The following is a 21851-nucleotide window of genomic DNA, read 5'->3' as shown; positions in this document are numbered from 1 at the left end:
TTTCCAGAGAACATTATCTGTGAACACAATTCACCGTGCCATTCGCCGTTGCCAGCTAAAACTCTATAGTTCAAAGAAGAAGCCGTATCTAAACATGATCCAGAAGCGCAGACGTCTTCTCTGGGCCAAGGCTCATTTAAAATGGACTGTGGCAAAGTGGAAAACTGTTCTGTGGTCAGACGAATCAAAATTTGAAGTTCTTTATGGAAATCAGGGACGCCGTGTCATTCGGACTAAAGAGGAGAAGGACGACCCAAGTTGTTATCAGCGCTCAGTTCAGAAGCCTGCATCTCTGATGGTATGGGGTTGGCATTAGTGCGTGTGGCATGGGCAGCTTACACATCTGGAAAGATACCATCAATGCTGAAAGGCATATCCAGGTTCTAGAGCAACATATGCTCCCATCCAGACGACGTCTCTTTCAGGGAAGACCTTTCATTTTCCAACATGACAATGCCTAACCACATACTGCATCAATTACAGCATCATGGCTGCGTAGAAGAAGGGTCCGGGTACTGAACTGGCCAGCCTGCAGTCCAGATCTTTCACCCATCGAAAACATTTGGCGCATCATAAAACGGAAGATACGACAAAAAAGACCTAAGACAGTTGAGCAACTAGAATCCTACATTAGACAAGAATGGGTTAACATTCCTATCCCTAAACTTGAGCAACTTGTCTCCTCAGTCCCCAGACGTTTACAGACTGTTGTAAAGAGAAAAGGGGATGTCTCACAGTGGGAAACATGGCCTTGTCCCAACTTTTTTGAGATGTGGTGTCATGAAATTTAAAATCACCTAATTTTTCTCTTTAAATGATACATTTTCTCAGTTTAAACATTTGATATGTCATCTATGCTCTATTCAGAATAAAATATGGAATTTTGAAACTTCCACAGCATTGCATTCCGTTTTTATTTACAATTTGTACTTTGTCCCAACTTTTTTGGAATCGGGGTTGTATTACACAGTATTGAATTTCCCATGTTTTACTTACAAATACAGTACATCATAAAAAAACAAATACCAAAGTGAATCATAAAGAGTTCACAGGACAGAGTTCACAGAGATTCTCAGGACTCTTTCTTTCCTCCCCCGATCCATAACCATTTTAATCTGACATGACTTGAATAAGGAAGTAAAGCTATTGGCAGTATTGGACAAAACATATACAGAGTCAAATGAGACATGTCTTACAAAATCACAAAGTCTTACCTTTCCCTGTGAGGGAGGGCAGACTGTGGTCTTTAAAGGGTGCTGTGGGTGACAGATGTCCTAGCCTTGATCTCCCTCCATTCACCTGCCTAAGCCTTTCCATCTTAACCTGTTCCATCCAGCGCAAGGGCTGCCCCAGACTCCTGCGGGGCTGTAGGGCTAAAGTAGCTGCCGTGGCTGTAGCAGTGGATACAGTAGAGACCATGATGGGGGAATCCTCTTCTTCTCCCTCAGTGTCCTTCTCTTCATCCTCCTCTTCTACCTCCTGGTCCTCCACCACCACCTCCTCCCCCACAAGGCTAATAGTGCTCACAGCAAGCTGGACTCCACAGCTGAAATGGGAGCTGGTGGGGGACTGGTCACTGCTGCATGAAGACTGACCGCCAGAGCTTGGCTGAGACGTCTGAGAGACAAGATATTCATGAATAAATTAAATGTGGCAAGCACATGTAACAGTTAAACCATGATAAAATACGATCTATTCCACTTAAAAAAAATCCATGAAAATTGTGTTAAAAATACAGTGATGAAAGGCATTTGACATTGTACATGGAATGGATAAAGGTCTTAAGCTTTTTTTTTAACACCTATTTCAGCTTTTGTTCAGGTCTGGCAGGCTTAACTCTGTACTCACTGCATGGTAGTGTGGTACCATCAGGATAATTACAATATCCACACTTGCTATCTATAGAATGTACATAAAACCATCCATTTGATCATACATCAGATATAAAAATTAAAATTCTTATATCAACAGGGAAATGTTTTTAGCAGCAGAGCAAATTTCAGTGAATGGCAGTGAGTTGAAACAAATACATGGAAAAAAATGGGAAAAAAATAAAAAAGAAACTCCTATTAGTAGTCACCAAATTACTTCACTTCTAATATGCAAAAAGTTAAACATGCTCAACTTTTGTTTCATTAAGGTTACTTTGCTTAGGTTTCTGTCACTGGAAATCTCTGTCTTTGAAAACGAATGACTTCTGGCCAGTGTGTTGTATTGTGTCCCTGCAGATGTGAGCATAGATTAATATGTATGATGTAAGATTTAAGTAATTAAATTTATTGACTTGTCTACTAAAGGTTGTGATGCTGAACTTTACAATGATGCCACACAGAGATGGGTGAAACGATTTTTATTTAACCTGATGACCTCTGACTTGTGAGGACAATATGATTTATGGCAGGAAGAGCAGAACTCCAATTAACAAGGATATTAATGTTGATAGTTCACCAAATCTCACCTGATCACCCACTGTCCTTAGAAAGAGGGCAAGTAAAGCGTGAAGCATTGGATGAAAAAGACATTTAGTTATTATACAGGCCATGCAGAGCAAAGTTGGCACAGATGTAAAATAAGTGATAGGCTGAGTTATGGGAGCAAGCAGGTTAGTAGGAAAGGGTAAAATATGCCAAACACAATATCATATCTTAATTAAAGGAAAAGGCAACTTTTGTACAAAACCAGGTGTGTAATAGGAGAAAAACATATACGTAATCAATTCTGTTAATTATTTCCATTATATATCGAACATGAAAAAATATGTTTAACTTTGAAATCATGAATTGACACAGAGGAGTCGAAGTTGGAGGAGGCAGCCATTTTGAGATTGTGGGCAACTATAAACCAATCAGAATCTTTCATTAATGCGCCTCCCTCTGATCTGTGACGTCATTGGGCCCATGAAAACAGTGTTTACAAGCAGATCACTGTGATTAGGAGTCCCGGCGGGTGGCTTGTATTCGATTCGTTTATATCCCGACCTTGTCAGCTGTCAGATTTATGTTCATGGACCCGGTAAGCTGGTAAATAATATTTATTTATTTTTTCTTTACCAAATTCTAACAGAAAACGAGAGCGCCCAAAGGAGCACTTGCATGTGACGTCACAGCCGATCCAGATTGTGACAGACGCCATCTTGTCGGTCAAACGCCATATTCCGCCTTCTACTTCTGCTTCTACCTTTTCTTCTGGAAAACCCTACTATATACAATTCTACTACAACGGCTGCGGCTACAAGCTCTCCCTACCTGTGCACGGTTTTTATGTTTTTTGTGTGTATTTTTGCGTGTTGTTCGTCTGTACCGGACTTCAATATCCACTACAACCGTATGGACTTACTGGACATTGGTTTCCAGCAGAAAATGACGGTTTGTAGTGATTTCCATCGCATGCACAACATTCCGGACGAGAGAAAAAAAAACAAAACATTCCGGACGAGATAGCGAGACCAGCGGGGTCTCCGTGGATTGTTATCGAAAGCAAAGCGAAGGAGGAGGCGTCGGGAGCGGAAGCAAAAGCGAGGCTGCAGAGCCGGCCTGTTGACTAAGCTCAGAAAACAGCCACTCAAATCTCCACTGCCAAGCCTCTACCTCTCCAACGCCAGATCCATGGTAAACAACACGGACGATTTGGAATTACAGCTGGAATTACAATATAATTACAAATTATAATCGGCTGGTCAGTGCTATACTCAATACTTAAGTGACTTACCCATCCAATGAGGATTCTTGTTTACAAGATGCCACATCTGAGTCGCTGACAAATCCTGAATTTCTGTAGAGATAACTGTCCAGAGATTTATAAGCACGCAGCGCTTCACCACTGAACAGCGAGGGAAAGTTAATGAGGTAATTATACACGTCCGGGTATTCCGCTGGCAGTTCAAAATCCGGTCGTGAAAACTCCGTCCGGAAAGCCATAAGGGTCACAAATCTGTAGATCGTTTATTTTAGACATATATCTAGTTATCTGTTCATTAGAAAAATGATACCTGTACCTGTAAAATACCTGTAAAAATGATACGTGTAGTCCGTCGGTTGAAATTGATCCATTCTGTACATGAGTGCAGCAGTATTCAGCGGTGTTTTTGACCGACAAGATGGCGGTTGTGTACTTTCCGGTCACGTGACTGCAAGATCTCTAAAGGGAAAACCGAGCCGAGCCGCTTCACGCATGCGCAATAGGCTTGGTAGGACAAATCCAAATAGTAGTCATTCAGGATTCAGCCATGTTTTTGCTCCGTGTTTTTACTCAACCAAAGTTATACAGTATTATGAGCTTTAAGTTGCATAAATAAAACCATTTGGTGAAACTTTGAAGAAGCGATTGTACTGGTTTTTTACCTTATTACCATGAAGCACTGAAGAGTTCTTTTCAGTGGTGGGCCGCATGACGTCACGCAGTAGATCAATATGGCGGAACGCATCTTCGCTGAGCTCAGCGCAAGCCCATATTATTAAAAGTTAAAAGATACTGTTATGCGGTCTGTTCTTTCTCTATAAATTCCATGATCGATTACTTTATATATTTATCTATCTATTTGTGGTGATTTTGTACAAAAGTTGCCTTTTCCTTTAAGAAACAATTAGTGTAAAGAAGTCAGTAAAGGAAGTAAAAAATGTACTTTAGCACCTTTAGTAACTTTAGTAAACAGTAAACTTTCGTAAAAAAAGTGCTTATTAATGTGAAATAACTTTATTTCAGAAATGAGTATACAATTATTGTATCTCACAAATAAGAGCATATGAAGTGATTTGAGTCTGAAATGGGACTCACCATGGGCTTCTCTGTCTTGATTGATTTAACTTGCAGACATTCATCTTGTTTTGAGGTACCATGGTTATATTCCCTTTGGTCAAGAAACGCTTCAAAGGGGCGTTGCAGTTTTGATGACCGACCCTGTCCATTGGCTCCAGGTTCACGGGGATGGGCTGGGGGTCGGGGGTAAATGTCTCCACGCTGTTTTTTCGTGACATGGGCCTCTGGACCATGAACAGTTTTTACATGTTTGCGCAGAGAGCTGGGGTCAGTGTAGCGTTTGGTGCAGCCAGGAATCTTGCATACATAGGGTTTCTGAGAAACATTGTGAGAATGAGTGATGGTCAAAAAGCAAAATCTTTTTTTTTTTTTTCATGAATTGAAATGACAGGAGCTGCTAAACACTTACTAGGACACTTAATAAACCATGTAACTTGTACGTTTTATAATGTTATGAATTAGTAAACTCAGGATGGCTCTCGCTTTGTCCTGACTGGGGCTTAAAATAAAAAATAACTTTTGGATAATTTAAAACAAAGTTACTTCTTTTTTCAGTAACAGCTTAGTAGTTCTATTTGCCTGAGCATGAACAGGCTAAAAGAGGGAGTGTGTATTTACTTCATTAGAGTGGGTCCGATTCTGATGTTTGGCACGGTCTGATGCGTTTGAAAAGGCCTTGTTGCAGCCCTCATGCTCACACACATAAGGTTTCTCTCCTGTGTGAGATCGCAAGTGTGTCTTCAAGTTCTCCAGTCTCGAGTAGGCCTTGGAACAGCCCTCAAACTGCACATGATAAAAGAAAAAGGGCACATACAAATCACGAACCTCACTCATACTTAGTCACTGTGAAATACAGCTACTGTGCTACAAATCAAAGCTTGAGTTGTTACAGACAGTCATTTGATTACTGCCATATAATAATTTGGACATTGTCCTTAATGGTCTTTTAAATGATCCTTGATAACTGAAACATATGCTGGGTAATATAGTTTCTTACCGTGCACTTGTGTGGTTTCTCGCCTGTGTGCCTGCGCATATGTACCACCAGCATATACTGGGCCTTGAAGGGCTTCTGTTCGCGAGAGCACTCCTCCCATCGACACACAAACTCCTTCTTCTCCCCATGGATATGGTCATTATTTATATGCTTTATGAGAGGTACAGAGGTTAAAGATTAACAAAGCCCCAAAATAAGCTCCTTTATAGTGACAGATAATATCCATACAAGGCATGTTCAAGTGTTCACTTGTTCATATTTGTTCCTGTATACTGTGTACAGATTTTATTTTAAAAGAAAAAACAATGTCCCTGGGCACTGCCATCTTACTCTCTCTGAGGTTCAAATATCGTGCTCCGAGTACAAATGACGTGAGCAGGGGCGATTCTAGCATCTGATCTTTGGGGGTGCTTAGCCCCCAGAGCTGACAGAGGCACCTGGCTTGAACGACAGTGTTTCCACGTTTATTCCGCATTTAGACAAGACTTAACTAGACAAGAAGACTAGACTAGACAAGACTAGACTTATGCAATGTTTTAACAGAAGCTGACCCAATAAACTATGATATCTACACATTTACGACCACTGACACAAATATTTATGTTATATTTTTAACTAAACAAGACCTACTACTGCATTTGTAATGTTGGAGCTATTCATTTTGAACAGTGGTAATTGTTAATTAATGTGTTATTGTGTAATAATAGTGTGTATTATTATGATTTTACATTAGTTTACATTAGTTTATATTTTTTGTTATATTTGTTATATTTTGGTCGTGTTCTTTTGATAGTCATTTGTTTAATTGTTTGCTTCGTGCATGTACGTTTCAGTGTCTGTTTTGATTAATTTGCTAATTATTATGATGTTATTTATGATAAATATATAAATATAAATATATAAATATATAAATGATAAGCAAACGTAAACGCTATGTTACATTAAATAAAATTGACTAACACACGGTGGTCTAGCACCGTAGCACTTGTACAGCTCTGCACAAAAGTATCTCGATATGGATGATAAATGTCGTTTTTATCATTCTGTTCATAGACCAGGGAACATCGATATTGCATTATGCATATTATTGTGTTGTGTTTAACAACTGTAACTCCAGTCCGTACCTTCACATCTCGCTATGCCAGTAATACTCAGGTGCTACTTCGAGTTCCTCATCGGCGTGGAATCCAGTTAAAAAAACACCATGTCGTAGCAAGCACTCGCGCAGACAGGCAACCCAATCAGAGGGGACGCAAGGAGGAGAGGGATTTTACTGCTCATAGAACTATCACGTAACAGGTGAATTCAAGAACACACACACGGCCGCGCACACATTCACTGCGCAGTGCGCAAGGGCACTTATTTCTGAAAATTACGTCCAAAAGCAGTGTTTTTGAGGGTGCTGAGCTAGGGGGTGCTGAGCTCGTTTTTGGGGGTGCTTGAGCACCCCCAAAAATAGGCTAAACACCCCCCTGGACGTGAGAGAATCCGAGGTTGTGATGTCACGAACATGCTACGTGATTTACTGTGGCTAGTGGATACATTGCTTCTAAACTGTTGTAAACAACCCTGAAGATGCCGAGTGTCAAGCATTTGGGTGTAAAAATAAGCCTGATCATTCCAGCAGTGAACACACACACACGTAAACAGTGAGTAGACACATACCCAGGCTTTGGGAGTATTTTGCTGGCCATCGCCATTTCCATTACCTGCCACTCTCTGTCTTTTTTTTTAGCCTATTTTTAGCAATATCATAACTTTTAAAATGGATAAATTGTTGTTATAAAGTTTTATTTTTAATTTAAATGTGTGGAGGGCACATTAGGGCATTTGCCGTGATCGGCAAACAGCATTTATTTTTGGGTTTTGTTTGACTTTAAAAGGCAACTCATATTGATAATATTATGAGGATAGTTTTCTTTCATCTCAGAAATATTGCTAACTGTCATTACTTTCACCTGGCGCTCATTAGTTCTGCGTTTCCCCAAGGACTGGTTACACACACACACACACACACATTATGAACAGTGTATTCTTACCTGTTCGTACCCAGCCCTATAACTCTGATTGTTTTTGCTGGATTATGACTCATGTTTGCTCTTTGGATTACTGCCTTTTGTCTCTGCCTTTAATAACCTGTTTGCACATCACTTGACCTCTGCTTGTTTCACGTTGCTGATAGTGAACGTCAATTTGGATTTGTTTGCTCGCCTGTTCCTGAATAAACTCCATTCTGCACCTCATCCTTCTGTGACCTGCATTCCTGACACGTCTCACTGAAAAGTTTCACTGACTGGCTTAGAACCCATGAGTTGGAACATATATGTGAAAAAATTTCAGAGGAAAAAAGAAATATAAAAAATATATAAAAGAAACTCCTATTCGCAATCACTAAATAATTAAAATTTTTTTTTTTTGCTTAGTTGAACTTTGTTCAACTTTTGCTTTGCCAGGGCTGCTTTGCTTAAAGTCACCTGACATCTCTGGCTCTCTTTCAAAATGAATGACTTCTGGCAGGGTTGTTGCATTGCGTCCCTGCAGGGGGAAGTGTCTGGTATACAAACAGTCAGAATTAAGAAATTAATTCTGGGGACTTGTCTATTAAGGAGCTGCAAAAATATACAATTCCCTCACAATGTATTTGAATGGCAAGGCCAATTATTTTGTTTTTATGATACATTGAAGACATTTGGGTTTAAGATCAAAAGATTAATATGAGATAATTGGTCAGAAGTTCAGAGATGTGTTAAACTACTTAGAACATGGCACCTTTTGTTTGAACCCACCCATTTTTCAAGTGATCCAAAATATCGGAATAATGTGATTGACAGGCACAACCAATACAACAGTTTGGAATGTCCTGAAAAAGAAAGCAACCACTGGTGTGCTAGCAACCAGACACTGAACAGGTCAGCCAAGGAAAACAGCAGCAGTTGATGAAAGAAACATTGAAGCATTGAAGAAAAATCCCCCAAACAATAGTCAGTGACATAACCAACAGCCTCCGCAGGGCAGGGGTGGAGGTATCACAATCCAGTGTGGAATTTGCAAAGAATACAGAGATGAGCTATAAAAGTTCTGGAACCAACATTAATCTCTACCAAAGCCCGAAAGTGTGAAGAAAGAAATAAACAGCTCATGATCCAAAACATACAAGTTCATTGGTCAAGCATGATGGAGGTAACATTGTCACATGGGCTTGCATAACTGCTTCTGGAATGTTCTCACTAATCTTTATCGATGGTGTAACTCAAAATGGTAGCAGCAGAAGGAATTCAGAAATCTACAGAAATATTCTGTTTGCCAATTCAAAGAGAAATGTATCCAATCTAACTGGGAGGATCTCATCTCATCACATCTCATCTCCTCTCATTATCTCTAGCCGCTTTATCCTTCTACAGGGTCGCAGGCAAGCTGAAGCCTATCTCAGCTGACTACGGGCAAAAGGCGGGGTACACCCTGGACAAGTCGCCAGGTCATCACAGGGCTGACACATAGACACAGACAACCATTCACACTCACATTCACACCTACGGTCAATTTAGGGTCACCAGTTAACCTAACCTGCATGTCTTTGGACTGTCGGGGAAACCGGAGCACCCGGAGGAAACCCACGCGGACACAGGGAGAACATGCAAACTCCGCACAGAAAGGCCCTCACCGGCCACGGGGCTCGAACCCTGACCTTCTTGCTGTGAGGCGACAGCGCTAACCACTACACCACCATGCCGCCCTAACTGGGAGGATATGACATAAAATACACTGCTAACACAACAAAGGACTTCATCAGGGGAAAAAAAGTGGAAGCTTTTGGACTAGCCAAGCCAATCACCAGACCTTAACCCAATCGGGTATATATTTCACCTTCTGGAGAGGGGACTGAAGGGAGAAATCCCCCAAAACAAGCAACAACTGAAAGACGTCTGGAAAAGCAAGAAGAATGCAACAAGTTGGTGATGTCAATCGGTCGCCGGGTTGATGCAATTATTGCAAGCAAGGGATAAGGAACCAAATATTAAGTGTAATTTATTTTAAGACTACCTGTCCCAATACTTTCTCACCCAAAAATTGGGCAGCCTGCCAAAAAAAACATTTATATTTTCAACAAACCCTCATACCATTACTCACGCTCTTAATTTCTTCCTGTTGCTTCCCTCTTTTTGAAACAAACCAAGTCACCCTCGTGCTTTTTGTTCTGTCTGTCGACATGACACCACCTCTGCTTGGGTTCTTCTCATTTACAGTATATACGGTATAACACACGAGCTCTTCAATACCAGAACATACACATAATCATGCTAAGCAACTCTATGACTAGCCATGAGTATGAAAGAGTCATAAGAAACACACAGTGCAGCCATTCATACACTTTCTGCATGAGGTCACTGCATCTGGTATCCACACAAGCACAAGACTGGGCATTTCAGTAGCGCCATTGTTTTGCATTTCATGCCAGAAACAAAAGCAATACCCTGATCATAGGCAACCTGGGTAGCTGGCAGAATGCTGCCCAAAGCAAGGGACCAAGAGAGAGAAAAGAAAAGGAAACAGAAAAACAGGGAGAGGAAAAAAAAAATATCTCTAGACCGATTCCTTCACATACAAAGCAGGACAGGGGACAGAGGCGAGTGACAGTGAAAAGGCAAAAATGAGAGAGAAGGATTCAGAAAAAAAATGAGTGAAAGGTGCTGGTAGAGACAGAGAGAGGAGGTGCTGGTAGAGAAAGAGAGAGGGGCTCATCCTCTATTCTTCTTCATGACATGAAGGCGACCAGCGTCACGAACTTCTCTGTCATCTTCCTACCATCTGCTCAAACTTTCCCAGAGTTTGGAAGGTGGTGGAGTGTATTATTGGTTTTTGTGTGAGAAGAAATGACTATGAGGTGGTGGACTGTCATTCAAACCTGACCCCTGTTTCACACCCTGGCTGTGATTCTGCTTACTGGCCTTGTTTTACCCCAACAAGCTTTTTCAAAGACCATCAGATTTTAATTAAACTTTATCATCCTACCACTGAAACCTCAGAGGCATCAGCTGTCATATTCACTGACTAATTTTTAATAAAAATGTTGACCACCTCAGAAAGTGCACAGGCAAAGAGACACGCAAAGTAATCTTCCCATAGTATATCATGGATTTGAGCAGCAAATGAAAAGAATCTGAATAATCAGGGAGAGAGAAAGATGACATGAAGACTTGAGCACAAGCCACTTTTAATGCAAAGGTTGTTCTTGTATGCAAGGCCTGCTCTGGGATCCAGGACATTGTGACATGAGAGATTATGCAAATAAGCTTTTACAATTTTTTTGGACAATCTTAAGCAATGACACAGTTTACCAGATTTAACACAAGAGGATTTACATTTATTATATTTATCACAAAGGCACCCTTGCTTTTTCTGCAGTGTGCTAAAGATTTCTCATGACTCCAGACTTGCACATCTCAAACCTTTTGCAACATAATTCTAAATCTTGCTCAATAATTTGACAGATGTCTATAATATGAGGTGATCCAGACAAGAACGACTATTAACCACTGATAATACAGTTACTTCAGATAATCTAGGAGTCTGACGGCTAACAAAGAGTGAATGAGCTTAACATGGACCAAGTGACTGAAAAACTATTTACTTATAACTTGACATTACTAATAAATGAAATGATCGGAAAAGAAGTTCAAATCAGAAAACCCTAAGTGAGTTGTAATGCCTTATATTAACCTACTGATTTCTCTCAATAAAATGATAATACATTCATTTGGACAAATTGACATAATAAATAACTATACACACAGACACTCACACACACACACAGTGCCCTCCACAATTATTGGCACCCCTTGTAAAGATTAGTTAAAAAAAAAAGGTTTAGAAAAATCCACTTCTTGGTGAAGTCGCTTCATCTCACACTGAAAAAAATGAGAAAAATCCAACCTTTAATTGAAATCAATTTATTCAGAGAAAAACAAATCCCTCATCAAGAAATAATTTAAAAAACAAACACAAACAAAAAAAAAAAAAACATGTGCCACAATTATTGGCACCCCGTAAATAATAGTGAACGCAATGTACCTGAAGCATGTTTCCCATTTAAATTGTACATGTTTGAGTTGACTGGAGTGTGTAGAAGCTTTCAAGCTGTAATCCATGACGTCCTGATTAACTGGGGAACAAGTATGAGGTGACACAGAGGCCAAATTCAAGAGATAAGAGAACACAAACCAAATGAGGGAGAAGTGTGTTGCCCTTCATAAGTTAGGGAATGGTTATAAAAATATCTACTCACCTGAAAATGTCCATTTCTACTGTTAGGCTAATAATAAAAATGTGGACACCAACTGGAACTGTTACAAGCACACCTGGAAGAGGAGCCAAGATTATTTTGCCCCCACGTACAGTGAGGAGGAGGGTAAGAGAGGCAAAAAAAAAAAAAATCCCCAAGCATCACTGTTGGGGAATTACAAGAAAAAGTAAAATCTTGGGGTTTCCACATCTCTAAAACCACCATCAGACTCCATCTCCATGCCAACAGATTATTTGGAAGGTCTGCCAGGAAAAAGCCTGAAATAAGTGTGTGTGTGTGTGTGTGTGTGTGTGTGTGTGTGTGTGTGTGTGTGTGTGTGTGTGTGTGTATACGAGGGTAAGTCAAAAAATTCTAAGACAAATTGAAAAAATATTTTTTTATGAAAATAACAAAGCTATTTCTCTACATATCATCCATTTAAGTCTAAACACTTCTGCAAGTGGTGTTTCCATCGGAGAATTCCTTCTTTGTAGAATTCTGGGGGATGTCTTTCACACCTTTTGAAATTATAACATCTGTCTTAGAACTTTTTGACTTACCCTCATATATATATAAGATAAACAAAGAGAAATGACCCTGTAGAACAGGATAAGCGGCTAAAGATAATGGATGGATGGATGGATGGATGGATGGATGGATGGATGGATAAAGAGAAATGGTCTTGGAATTATAATTGGCTGAAAATAAAAGTCAATTTGGACTCAGAAGTTCGAGGATGTTTGAATCTTTGGAGGCATGCTGTGTAAAAACTGTTGCCACTTTCCTTCCTCAGCTCCCTTAACCCACATCCCTCTCCCTCTCTTGTCCCTTGTACTGAGTGGAACTCCCTGTGGTATATGATCTGTCTGAGTTGGCAATGGCACTCAATAACCGCAACAGAGAAAGAGAGAGAAGGCGAGAGAAGAGGAGACTACAGCATGTCCCTTAACACTCACTTGTACAAATGAGCCTGATGCTGTCTTCTGTGATGCATGACTTTACAACACTGATTGTAGGATGAGCGAGGAGGGGAGAAAAAGGAGGGAGGAATTGAAAACTGTGCGACACTAATGCTCTAATGGCTAGATATAAGAGCCCTTGTAATTGACTGGGGCAATACTGGCAGAAGGGGGGGCTGTGGCGTGGCTGGAAGAACCAGACTAACAGCATTAAGCAATTTATCTCTAGAGCTAGTGACACCAGAACACCTGCAAGGCTGTTATTCAGCCTAATAGACTGAAAAACATCAGCTTGTCCCTCTGGGATAATACTTAGATTATATTTGTAAACCCTACGTCAGAGTATTTCCCTTTCAGTAAAGGCTGGAAGTAAAGCAAGATCCAGTGATGGTTAAGAGCCTTTAAAGCATGGAGCAGGAGCGCTGCTATACAGTATATTGCTTTACAAGCACAACACACACGCATCACGCACACAGACAAGGACATTCCTTAATATATCATTTCACAATCACAATTCTTCATTTACAGTATTGTAAGCTGGTATTATATATTCTATGTCTCACTGTCCAATGCTTTATGCTTGTTACATTTCAGGAAAATTTCCGAAGTACAGCACTGAGGTTTTTGTGTGTGAGTAGGGTATTGTTCTGTAATGTAATAGATTACAACACGGGGGCTTGTACTGTAGGCTGTTACACACAACGTAACAGCTGCTTATGTTCCAGGACACTAAATGGCCCAAATGCTCCCTTTTAAGAAGTGCAGAAGAAGACAAAAACGGGGCTTTTATGACGAGTCACCACTGTCATGTGCAAATATGTCATATATTTAAATGCAAGTCATTTTACTATGGCTATTACTCCTGATGTTTCACTCTGTAGCAATACAATAAATATTTGTGCAAATGGACACGTGCTTAAAGATCCACTGAGTTCCATATTTCAAAAGTCATCTCTCATCACTTGTTACACTCAGGTTCAAATACAAATTCTTCCATACAAATGCACTACAAATGTTTTATCATGGTTAAGAATGCACATGAAGTGACTGCTCTATCCTAGTCAGGGACACTGGGAGAAAATGTGAAACTGTGAATCCTGGGATGCTGCAGCACCACTTATTTTCATCAACTGAAAATTCATCAAAAATATTTTCCCCATTTTTCTCCCTTATTTGGTCACCTGACAATTCCAGCCAGTGGATTATTATTATAATAATAATAATATGGATAATAATAATAATAATAATAATAATATATTATTATTGTGCTGAAGGGCGGCACGGTGGTGTAGTGGTTAGCGCTGTCGCCTCACAGCAAGAAGGTCCTGGGCTCGAGCCCCGTGGCCGGCGAGGGCCTTTCTGTGCAGAGTTTGCATGTTGTCCGTGTGGATTTCCTCCGGGTGCTCCGGTTTCCCCCACAGTCCAAAGACATGCAGGTTAGGTTAACTGGTGACTCTAAATTGACCGTAGGTGTGAATGTGAGTGTGAATGGTTGTCTGTGTCTATGTGTCAGCCCTGTGATGACCTAGCGACTTGTCCAGGGTGTACCCCGCCTTTCGCCCGTAGTCAGCTGGGATAGGCTCCAGCTTGCCTGCGACCCTGTAGAACAGGATAAAGCGGCTACAGATAATGAGATGAGATTATTGTGCTGAAAATAATAAATAGTTAGACCGGCTTTACCAGCAAAGTTTTTGCTAAGCTAGAACTCAAGCAACACTAAAATCATACAAACCATTCTGGGCCAACATAACAATATATGCTGGACGAGACTGTCCTTTTTCACTAAGCATAGAACATTTAGACATTTGACCTGAATAGAGTATGACGGTTAATGCTGTTTTCCTTAATTTAACAGTTTGTATAAATTGCAAAATTTATGATCAGTTTACAGTTGCACATAAAAGAACATAAAATGACCAAAGCAACATACTGAGTCTTATCCACAAACCTAACGCAGGAAAAAATACTCTGGATGCCATCATTACTAAGCCACTTTGTCGCCTCTTTACCAACTCTTAAACCCATTTATATTGTCTGCTTATCATCCTTTTTACTGAGCTGTGGCCTGCCCCATCAAAATGCAGCCATGCATGAAAAGAGCCTGTTTACAGGGCTATTTCCCTGAAGCAGGGAATCTCTAACAGCATTCAGTTTTATCAGTCACACTAATAAATCATACACTCCTTCTGCATGTCAATCACTGGAGTGTTCTGTGTGAAAAGAGCAGAAAAAGAGGCTAAATGGGAAGTGAAGACTGAAAAAGAAGGACGAGGGAGAGGAAGAGAAAGAGGGTGGGGTGGAATTGGCATGTGTAATTCTGCTTTGCCTTTTCATCTCTGTGTAAGATTCTCCAGACTGATAAAGTGTCTAATCCTAAAGCTGATCAAAAAAGAGGGAAAATCCACATTTAACCAATTAAAGGCTCCCTGCACCAGCCGGAGGGGATGTTAAAGGAGAAGAGAGGTCTGCCTCCCCATCAGCATTTCTTTATCTCCCAAGCACAAACAGGAGCAAAGAGAGACTATTCTCTCTCTCTCTCTCTCTCTCTCCACACACACGCATACACACACCACTAAACATTAACTAAATGTTTTAATTTATTTATTTTAGATGTTAAAATATCTATTTTTATATAGTTAAAATACAACTAGCACTTAATTATTTTTGAAATATAATGCCAGCAGGGTTAACACTACTGACACTTCTGGCACTCTGTTAGAAAAATAAAATAAAATAAAATAAATGATGTTTATACTGTGTACTAACTGTGTATAAACTGGTCAATTATACGCTATGTTGATCTGTTAATTTTGCTATATCAGACACTCTTACACACAATTTCACCAAGTTTCATTCACTGAAGAAAATACTTGTAAAGAATTATACACTTAATCATAATAAAATAATAAGCATAATTAAAATATATGAGCATGATTAAATATCCTACATGTTCTACTCATTTCTACGTAATGTGTACATTTTGGGCCAGGGTTTCTAAACTGGTGGGCCCTTTAAGATCAAATCATGAGCTGCTGGGAAGAAAAAGCGCTGCTAAATGCAAATGATAAAACCTAACAGAATGAAAAACCATTGAAAAATATGACTATAAAGCAAATTATTGTTTCAAAAAAGTAAAAAATAAAATAATAAAGAAGGAACGTTTCCCGTAGCCAATGAAAAACTTCGTCATGTCATGTTGCGCGTCCAAAAAAATTCTGCAAATTTTGGTGTTAATTCATCTGTAAACAGTTGGTGTTAACATTGAGAAATGGAGTAAAATTCCCTCTTCCTCAAACAGGCTGTAAAAAACTATGCAAGGTCAACGAAAATAAGACAAGCGTGATTTGTGGAGACGACAGCGTCTGGTGAGTTATACTGTAGGCTACAGAAAGCATGAAGCAATCAAAATTCATAAAGTATTTAGAGACAAAACATTTAAGCCATAAAGACAAGCCTGTCGCATTTCAAAATGCAAAAAGATCCACACAGTTACAGAGGATCACGTTTTACCCGCTGCTGTCGACATGACCAGAGTGATCTCCAAAACAAATCTGCCGCAAATCAGTTAAAATAAAAATCTTGCTCTCCAGTTACACCATTAGAAGAATAAAAGATGTGTCCGAGGGCATAAAGCAAAAGAAGGGAATACACATTAAGGCAAGTGACTATTATGGACTCAAGCTATACGAATCAACAGATATATCCAATCACGCCATCCTGATTTTGAGACATTTATCAACATGAAATCACATTCTCAGGTTTCCCACTGATTTGCACAAGCGATGATTTCAGTTCTGTTCTTGTTAGCTGCAATAATTCTCATTATGATGTTTATGCCTTTAATAGTTGTGCATGTTTCATATTGAGTGCACAATTTTGTAATTCAGTATTTGGGTCAGTGTTTGTTTTATTTGTTAGACTCAGTAAATTTCACTTACTCAGGATTACGTGTTTGCATTTATATAGTGGCCGGCCAGTATATTAATATCATGTGAATAATTAATTCTGCACTTGATTCAGCATGTGCATTGCATTTACTAAACTGATATTTTCCACTGTGAATACTTATGAGGTACAACCTTAATATGTAAGTTGATTTATTTCCTGTTATGTGAGACAGTAAATGATTATTATCCAACTTTATTAGGCCTATGCAATGGTTAATTATTAGTTGTATTAATGACGTTATCATGCAAATATAATATGCGTTTCTTCATTTACTTCCAGATGATAAACAATTTTAATTTAGTGTCAGGTCATGAGTTGAGAACCACTGTTCTGTGCTAAATATAGACATCCTAATTTGAAATCATTATGTTATTAACTCTCATTTAACTCCCGTATCACCGAAGTTGAAAAGGGGGAAAGACGGCATTCTTGCGTAGTGGCAACATATCCAGAGGGTACATAATTAAAAAAACCAAAAGCTTTACAGTGGTACAAATCACAATCAATATGAAAATTGTGATATTTATTTTTGAGCTTTTATAATGATTATCCTGTTTGACTGGCTACTTAAATTGAATGGGTTTACCAAGCCTCAATGACTCAATAAACTCAAAAACCTCAATAAAAAGTTGGATCTAGAAGTAATGTGAACGTAATGTGCTCTGTCAGAGGAAAATTCAGAAATCGAAAGCACCATAGCTGCAATAAATAAATAAATAAAATTATTATTGTATACATTTAAATACTACGCCTACCATTTCAATAGAAGGATTATGTTTGGAGGGGAAATTTGTTATACGGTTAACAGGGCCCCTGGCTGAAAATTTTTTTGAGAACCCCTCTTCCAGTGGAACATTGCTAACATTAAGGTTAGCTTTTGAGAAACCACACTGGTGTCTGGGTTAAGTCGACACTGGCTTTTTGCTGGTCTCCTAAAGTGATACCGTATGACAAATTTTGACGTCATGTTAAGTTTTTCGTTTTATATTTTCCATGTGTTGGCTGAACATAGCAACACGATTATATGTGGCTGCTAGCCAGCATCATGTTAAGTTATTAAACACTCATTAAATATCTGAGACTGTCAAGTATTTCAAAGCTTTTGAGCTGTTCATGAACTGTTCACAAATATAGATGCTAGCAAAACATTTCTAGTGCAAATTCTGTGCAAGTGTCTGCATTAAAATGAAGCAGAATCACATGAGTATTATGAATGAGGGCTGAATTATAGTTCTGTGAACGTGTTCGGCGCACGAGTGCGAAGTCTTCATACTTCCACATAAGGTGACTGTGCCCATTAGAGGGCAGTGTTGCATGACTCGTACCAGGATTTACAGAAAGACAGTGACAAACTGAACTCGACGAAAGACCATTTCTGCCAGGAAGAAATACAGAAAGGTACACAACATATGCAGCAGTATGTCAAAATTCTGCCTCTCAAAGTTCTGTCTTATTATCTGAAATTTTTGACTTATCTCAAAATTTATACATATTATTTCAAACTTTTGACTTGTAGTTTTTACTGCAAAATTGTGCTGAACTATCTGCCAAACACTTTCGAAAGCAAAAAAAAAGATTTAAAAGTACGCTTATTTGCATAGAATTATCATTAGTGTATGTCAAAAATAGTTGGATGATAATAACACCAAATTTTGAAATAATAACTCAGAATTATCCTCAAGATAACTGAAAACTTTTCAGTGTTTTCACCGGATAGAAAAGAGGGAAATTGCACACCGTATTTTTTTTCTTTATGTTTGGCAGTAGCAGCATGTCAAATTTGGAGTTATTATCTTGTGCAATTTTATTTTTTTCCCCTACCTGGCAGAAATGGGCTTCCTTAGGAAAACAGTCTAGGAGGCCAAGAACAAAGAAAAGTTCCATGTTTCATTGTAGAAATTATAAATAGAAGGCAGCATGGGCATAATTTTTGCTGGGAAAAAAAGAACAAATGTGATTATAAAAGTGTGATCACTTACGAATCATTTCTCACTGAAAACATTTCTGAAGCATTTTTAATCATTTGTATTCAGCAGTTTCGAGTGGAGGCAGTGCAGTGGTTAGCACTGCTGCCTCACAGCAAGAAGGTTCTGGGTTTGAGCCCAGCAGCTGACTGTGTGGCGTTTGCATGTTTTCCTCATGCCTGCATGGATTTCCTCCTACAGTCCAGAAACATGGGGGATTAGGTCAACTGGCTACTCTAAATTGCCCATTAGGTGTGTATGTGTACCTGGCCACCAGATGCGGGTTTGGGTCCCTCTGGTGTGCTATAATCACCCAAGAGAATGAACTGGAAGCTAGTCGATAGCTTCCTGAATCGCTGCTATGAGGATGGCAACAGACAGACGGTCTCAAGCAGCTAATGTATCAAAGTATTTCACTTTAACTAGTGTTTAAATCCACATGGAATACTGGATGATTTAGATTTTTCCTGAGTTTCTGTGGTTTTGTTTCATGTTGTCTATTTGGAGCATGTTAGGGAAAAAAACCAACAACAACACTAAAGTGTGTGATCCTGTCAGATTAAATCGGACAAATTAAGAGCTACAGTCTGTATTAAGCCTTACACTGTATATTTGCATATGTCGCAATATCATGATTGCAGCTTTCTATAAACAAATTCATATCAAAACAGACTCCACTTTCAAAAATTGGCTGGGGAGCTCAATTACATCTCCAGTGTTTAGATGACGGAAAGTACCGGATGTGATATGGGAAAATGTATTGTTTATACTTGAAATGTACTTGGAGCAATATTACTCTGAAACCCTTGAAACAAACCTGTAGAAGAAACGGCACCGATTCTCACTACAATATTTCCTTTATTTAAGTACCTGCTCCTACAATACTTCTTCTTTGCCCATCCAGTGTGTTCTGGGTTGAGTCCCTTTCCTAGGGTTTCTTGGCTACGTAAGTACAGCCGGCTAGCCACTCATCTGCTGCACTGCTTTTGGTCATGGACAATTTAGAGTAGCCAATTAGCCTAACCTGCATGTCTTTGGACTGTAAGGGAAACCAGAGCATCCAGAGGAAACCCACGCAGACACAGGGAGAACGTACAAACTCCACACGGAAAGACCCTCATCGGCTGTGAGGTTCAAACCCGGAACCTTCTTGCTGTGAGGCAACAGTGCTAACCACTACACCACCGTGATGCCCCACGCCTCCAATTACCTTTTCAAATTCGACAAATCTCACCCATAAACAACAACAGACTTTAAAGGGCTCTTATCTGTGTGAAGGCACCCAAAAAAAGCACAGAATGAAGGGGTGGTGGTGGTGGGGGGGGGGAAGTGGAAATAATGAATTAAATGAGGGAAAGTGGACACCCTTTTATGCTGACTAGGTAGGGCAGATAAACATGCTTAATTGCACTGATGTGATGGTTATCATATTAATGGGACAGTGAGCACTAAAGTGGTATTAATAAAAGAGCAAAAGAATACATTATGACATGAACAAGTGATCTGTTCAGGGTCACATGCACACTGAACACAAACACACACCAACAGCAGTGTGACATGCGTTTCAGCAAAGCACCTGCTACCATGGTGGTGCATAGTTTTCAATTAAAATAACAAGTCATACACAAACCTATGTAATTTGCATATTTTCATAAACCAGATATGCTGAAAGCTAAGAGTGCATCAAAATTCAAGGATTAAAAAATAAGAAAAAAACCCCCAACTTTATATTTAAAAAAAAATCGCTTCAAAGGAAGATGTTTGCAAATGACAAAGAAGCTCTGGGACTAATTCAAAAGAGCTGTGAACCAAAGAGATGCAAGATGTGTTCAGTACTTTATTTAGTTCTCAGGAAAAGGTGGCACACTTGAAAAATAATTTGAAAAAATCTGCTCCAACCTTCCCAAATTTGTATTCCACGACTGCCAAAGAACCAGAACTTGAACTTTTACAAAAGAGAAAAAGACAGGATTCTTCATTCCTTAAACACCAATAAATTTGAAGGGCGTGACTATGCAGGTTTGTACATTTATTAAGATGTCTGAGCTTTCAGCTGCAGTGTAACGCAAGGAACGAGAAATGATGATAATGAAAGATATGTAGGGATACAGTGGGGCAAAAAAGTATTTAGTCAGTCACCAATTGTGCAAGTTCTCCCACTTAAAAAGATGAGAGAGGCCTGTAATTTTCATCATAGGTACACTTCAACTATGAGAGACAAAATGAGAAAAAAAAATCCAGAAAATCACATTGTCTGATTTTTAAATAATTTATTTGCAAATTATGGTGGGAAATAAGTATTTGGTCAATAACAAAAGTTCATCTCAATACTTTGTTATATATCCTTTGTTGGCAATGACAGCGGTCAAACGTTTTCTGTAAGTCTTCACAAGGTTTTCACACACTGTTGCTGGTATTTTGGCCGATTCCTCCATGCAGATCTCCTCTAGAGCAGTGATGTTTTGGGGCTGTAGCTGGGCAACATGGACTTTCAACTCCTTCCAAAGATTTTCTATGGGGTTGAGATCTGGAGACTGGCTAGGCCACTCCAGGACCTTGAAATGCTTCTTACGAAGTCACTCCTTCGTTGCCCGGACGGTGTGTTTGGGATCATTGTCATGCTGAAAGACCCAGCCACGTTTCATCTTCAATGCCCTTGCTGATGGAAGGAGGTTTTCACTCAAAATCTCATGATACATGGCCCCATTCATTCTTTCCTTTACACGGATCAGTCGTCCTGGTCCCTTTGCAGAAAAACAGCCCCAAAGCATGATGTTTCCACCCCCATGCTTCACAGTAGGCATTGTGTTCTTTGGATGCAACTCAGCATTCTTTCTCCTCCAAACACGACAAGTTGAGTTTTTACCAAAAAGTTCTATTTTGGTTTCATCTGACCATATGACATTCTCCCAATCCTCTTCTGGATCATCCAAATGCTCTCTAGCAAA

At 39.4% G+C, this 21851-nt stretch overlaps 1 protein-coding gene across 2 annotated transcripts in view; it reads right to left on the bottom strand.

Annotated features, from left to right (window-relative positions):
* gli3 (GLI family zinc finger 3) overlaps positions 1-21851 on the bottom strand; it is a 363740-nt gene that overhangs the window by 4882 nt on the left and 337007 nt on the right. For both annotated transcript variants that reach the window (XM_060900066.1, XM_060900067.1), the window contains 4 exons: positions 5753-5902; positions 5374-5538; positions 4774-5070; positions 1215-1617 (listed from right to left, as the gene is read on the bottom strand). In XM_060900066.1, the coding sequence (XP_060756049.1) occupies positions 1215-1617; positions 4774-5070; positions 5374-5538; positions 5753-5902 (1015 nt within the window). The remainder of the gene's footprint in view (positions 1-1214; positions 1618-4773; positions 5071-5373; positions 5539-5752; positions 5903-21851) is intronic.

The sequence above is a fragment of the Neoarius graeffei genome, chromosome 19, assembly GCF_027579695.1.
Source record: "Neoarius graeffei isolate fNeoGra1 chromosome 19, fNeoGra1.pri, whole genome shotgun sequence".
Lineage (NCBI taxonomy): Eukaryota > Metazoa > Chordata > Actinopteri > Siluriformes > Ariidae > Neoarius > Neoarius graeffei.
This window is presented reverse-complemented; position numbering and strand designations above follow the sequence as displayed.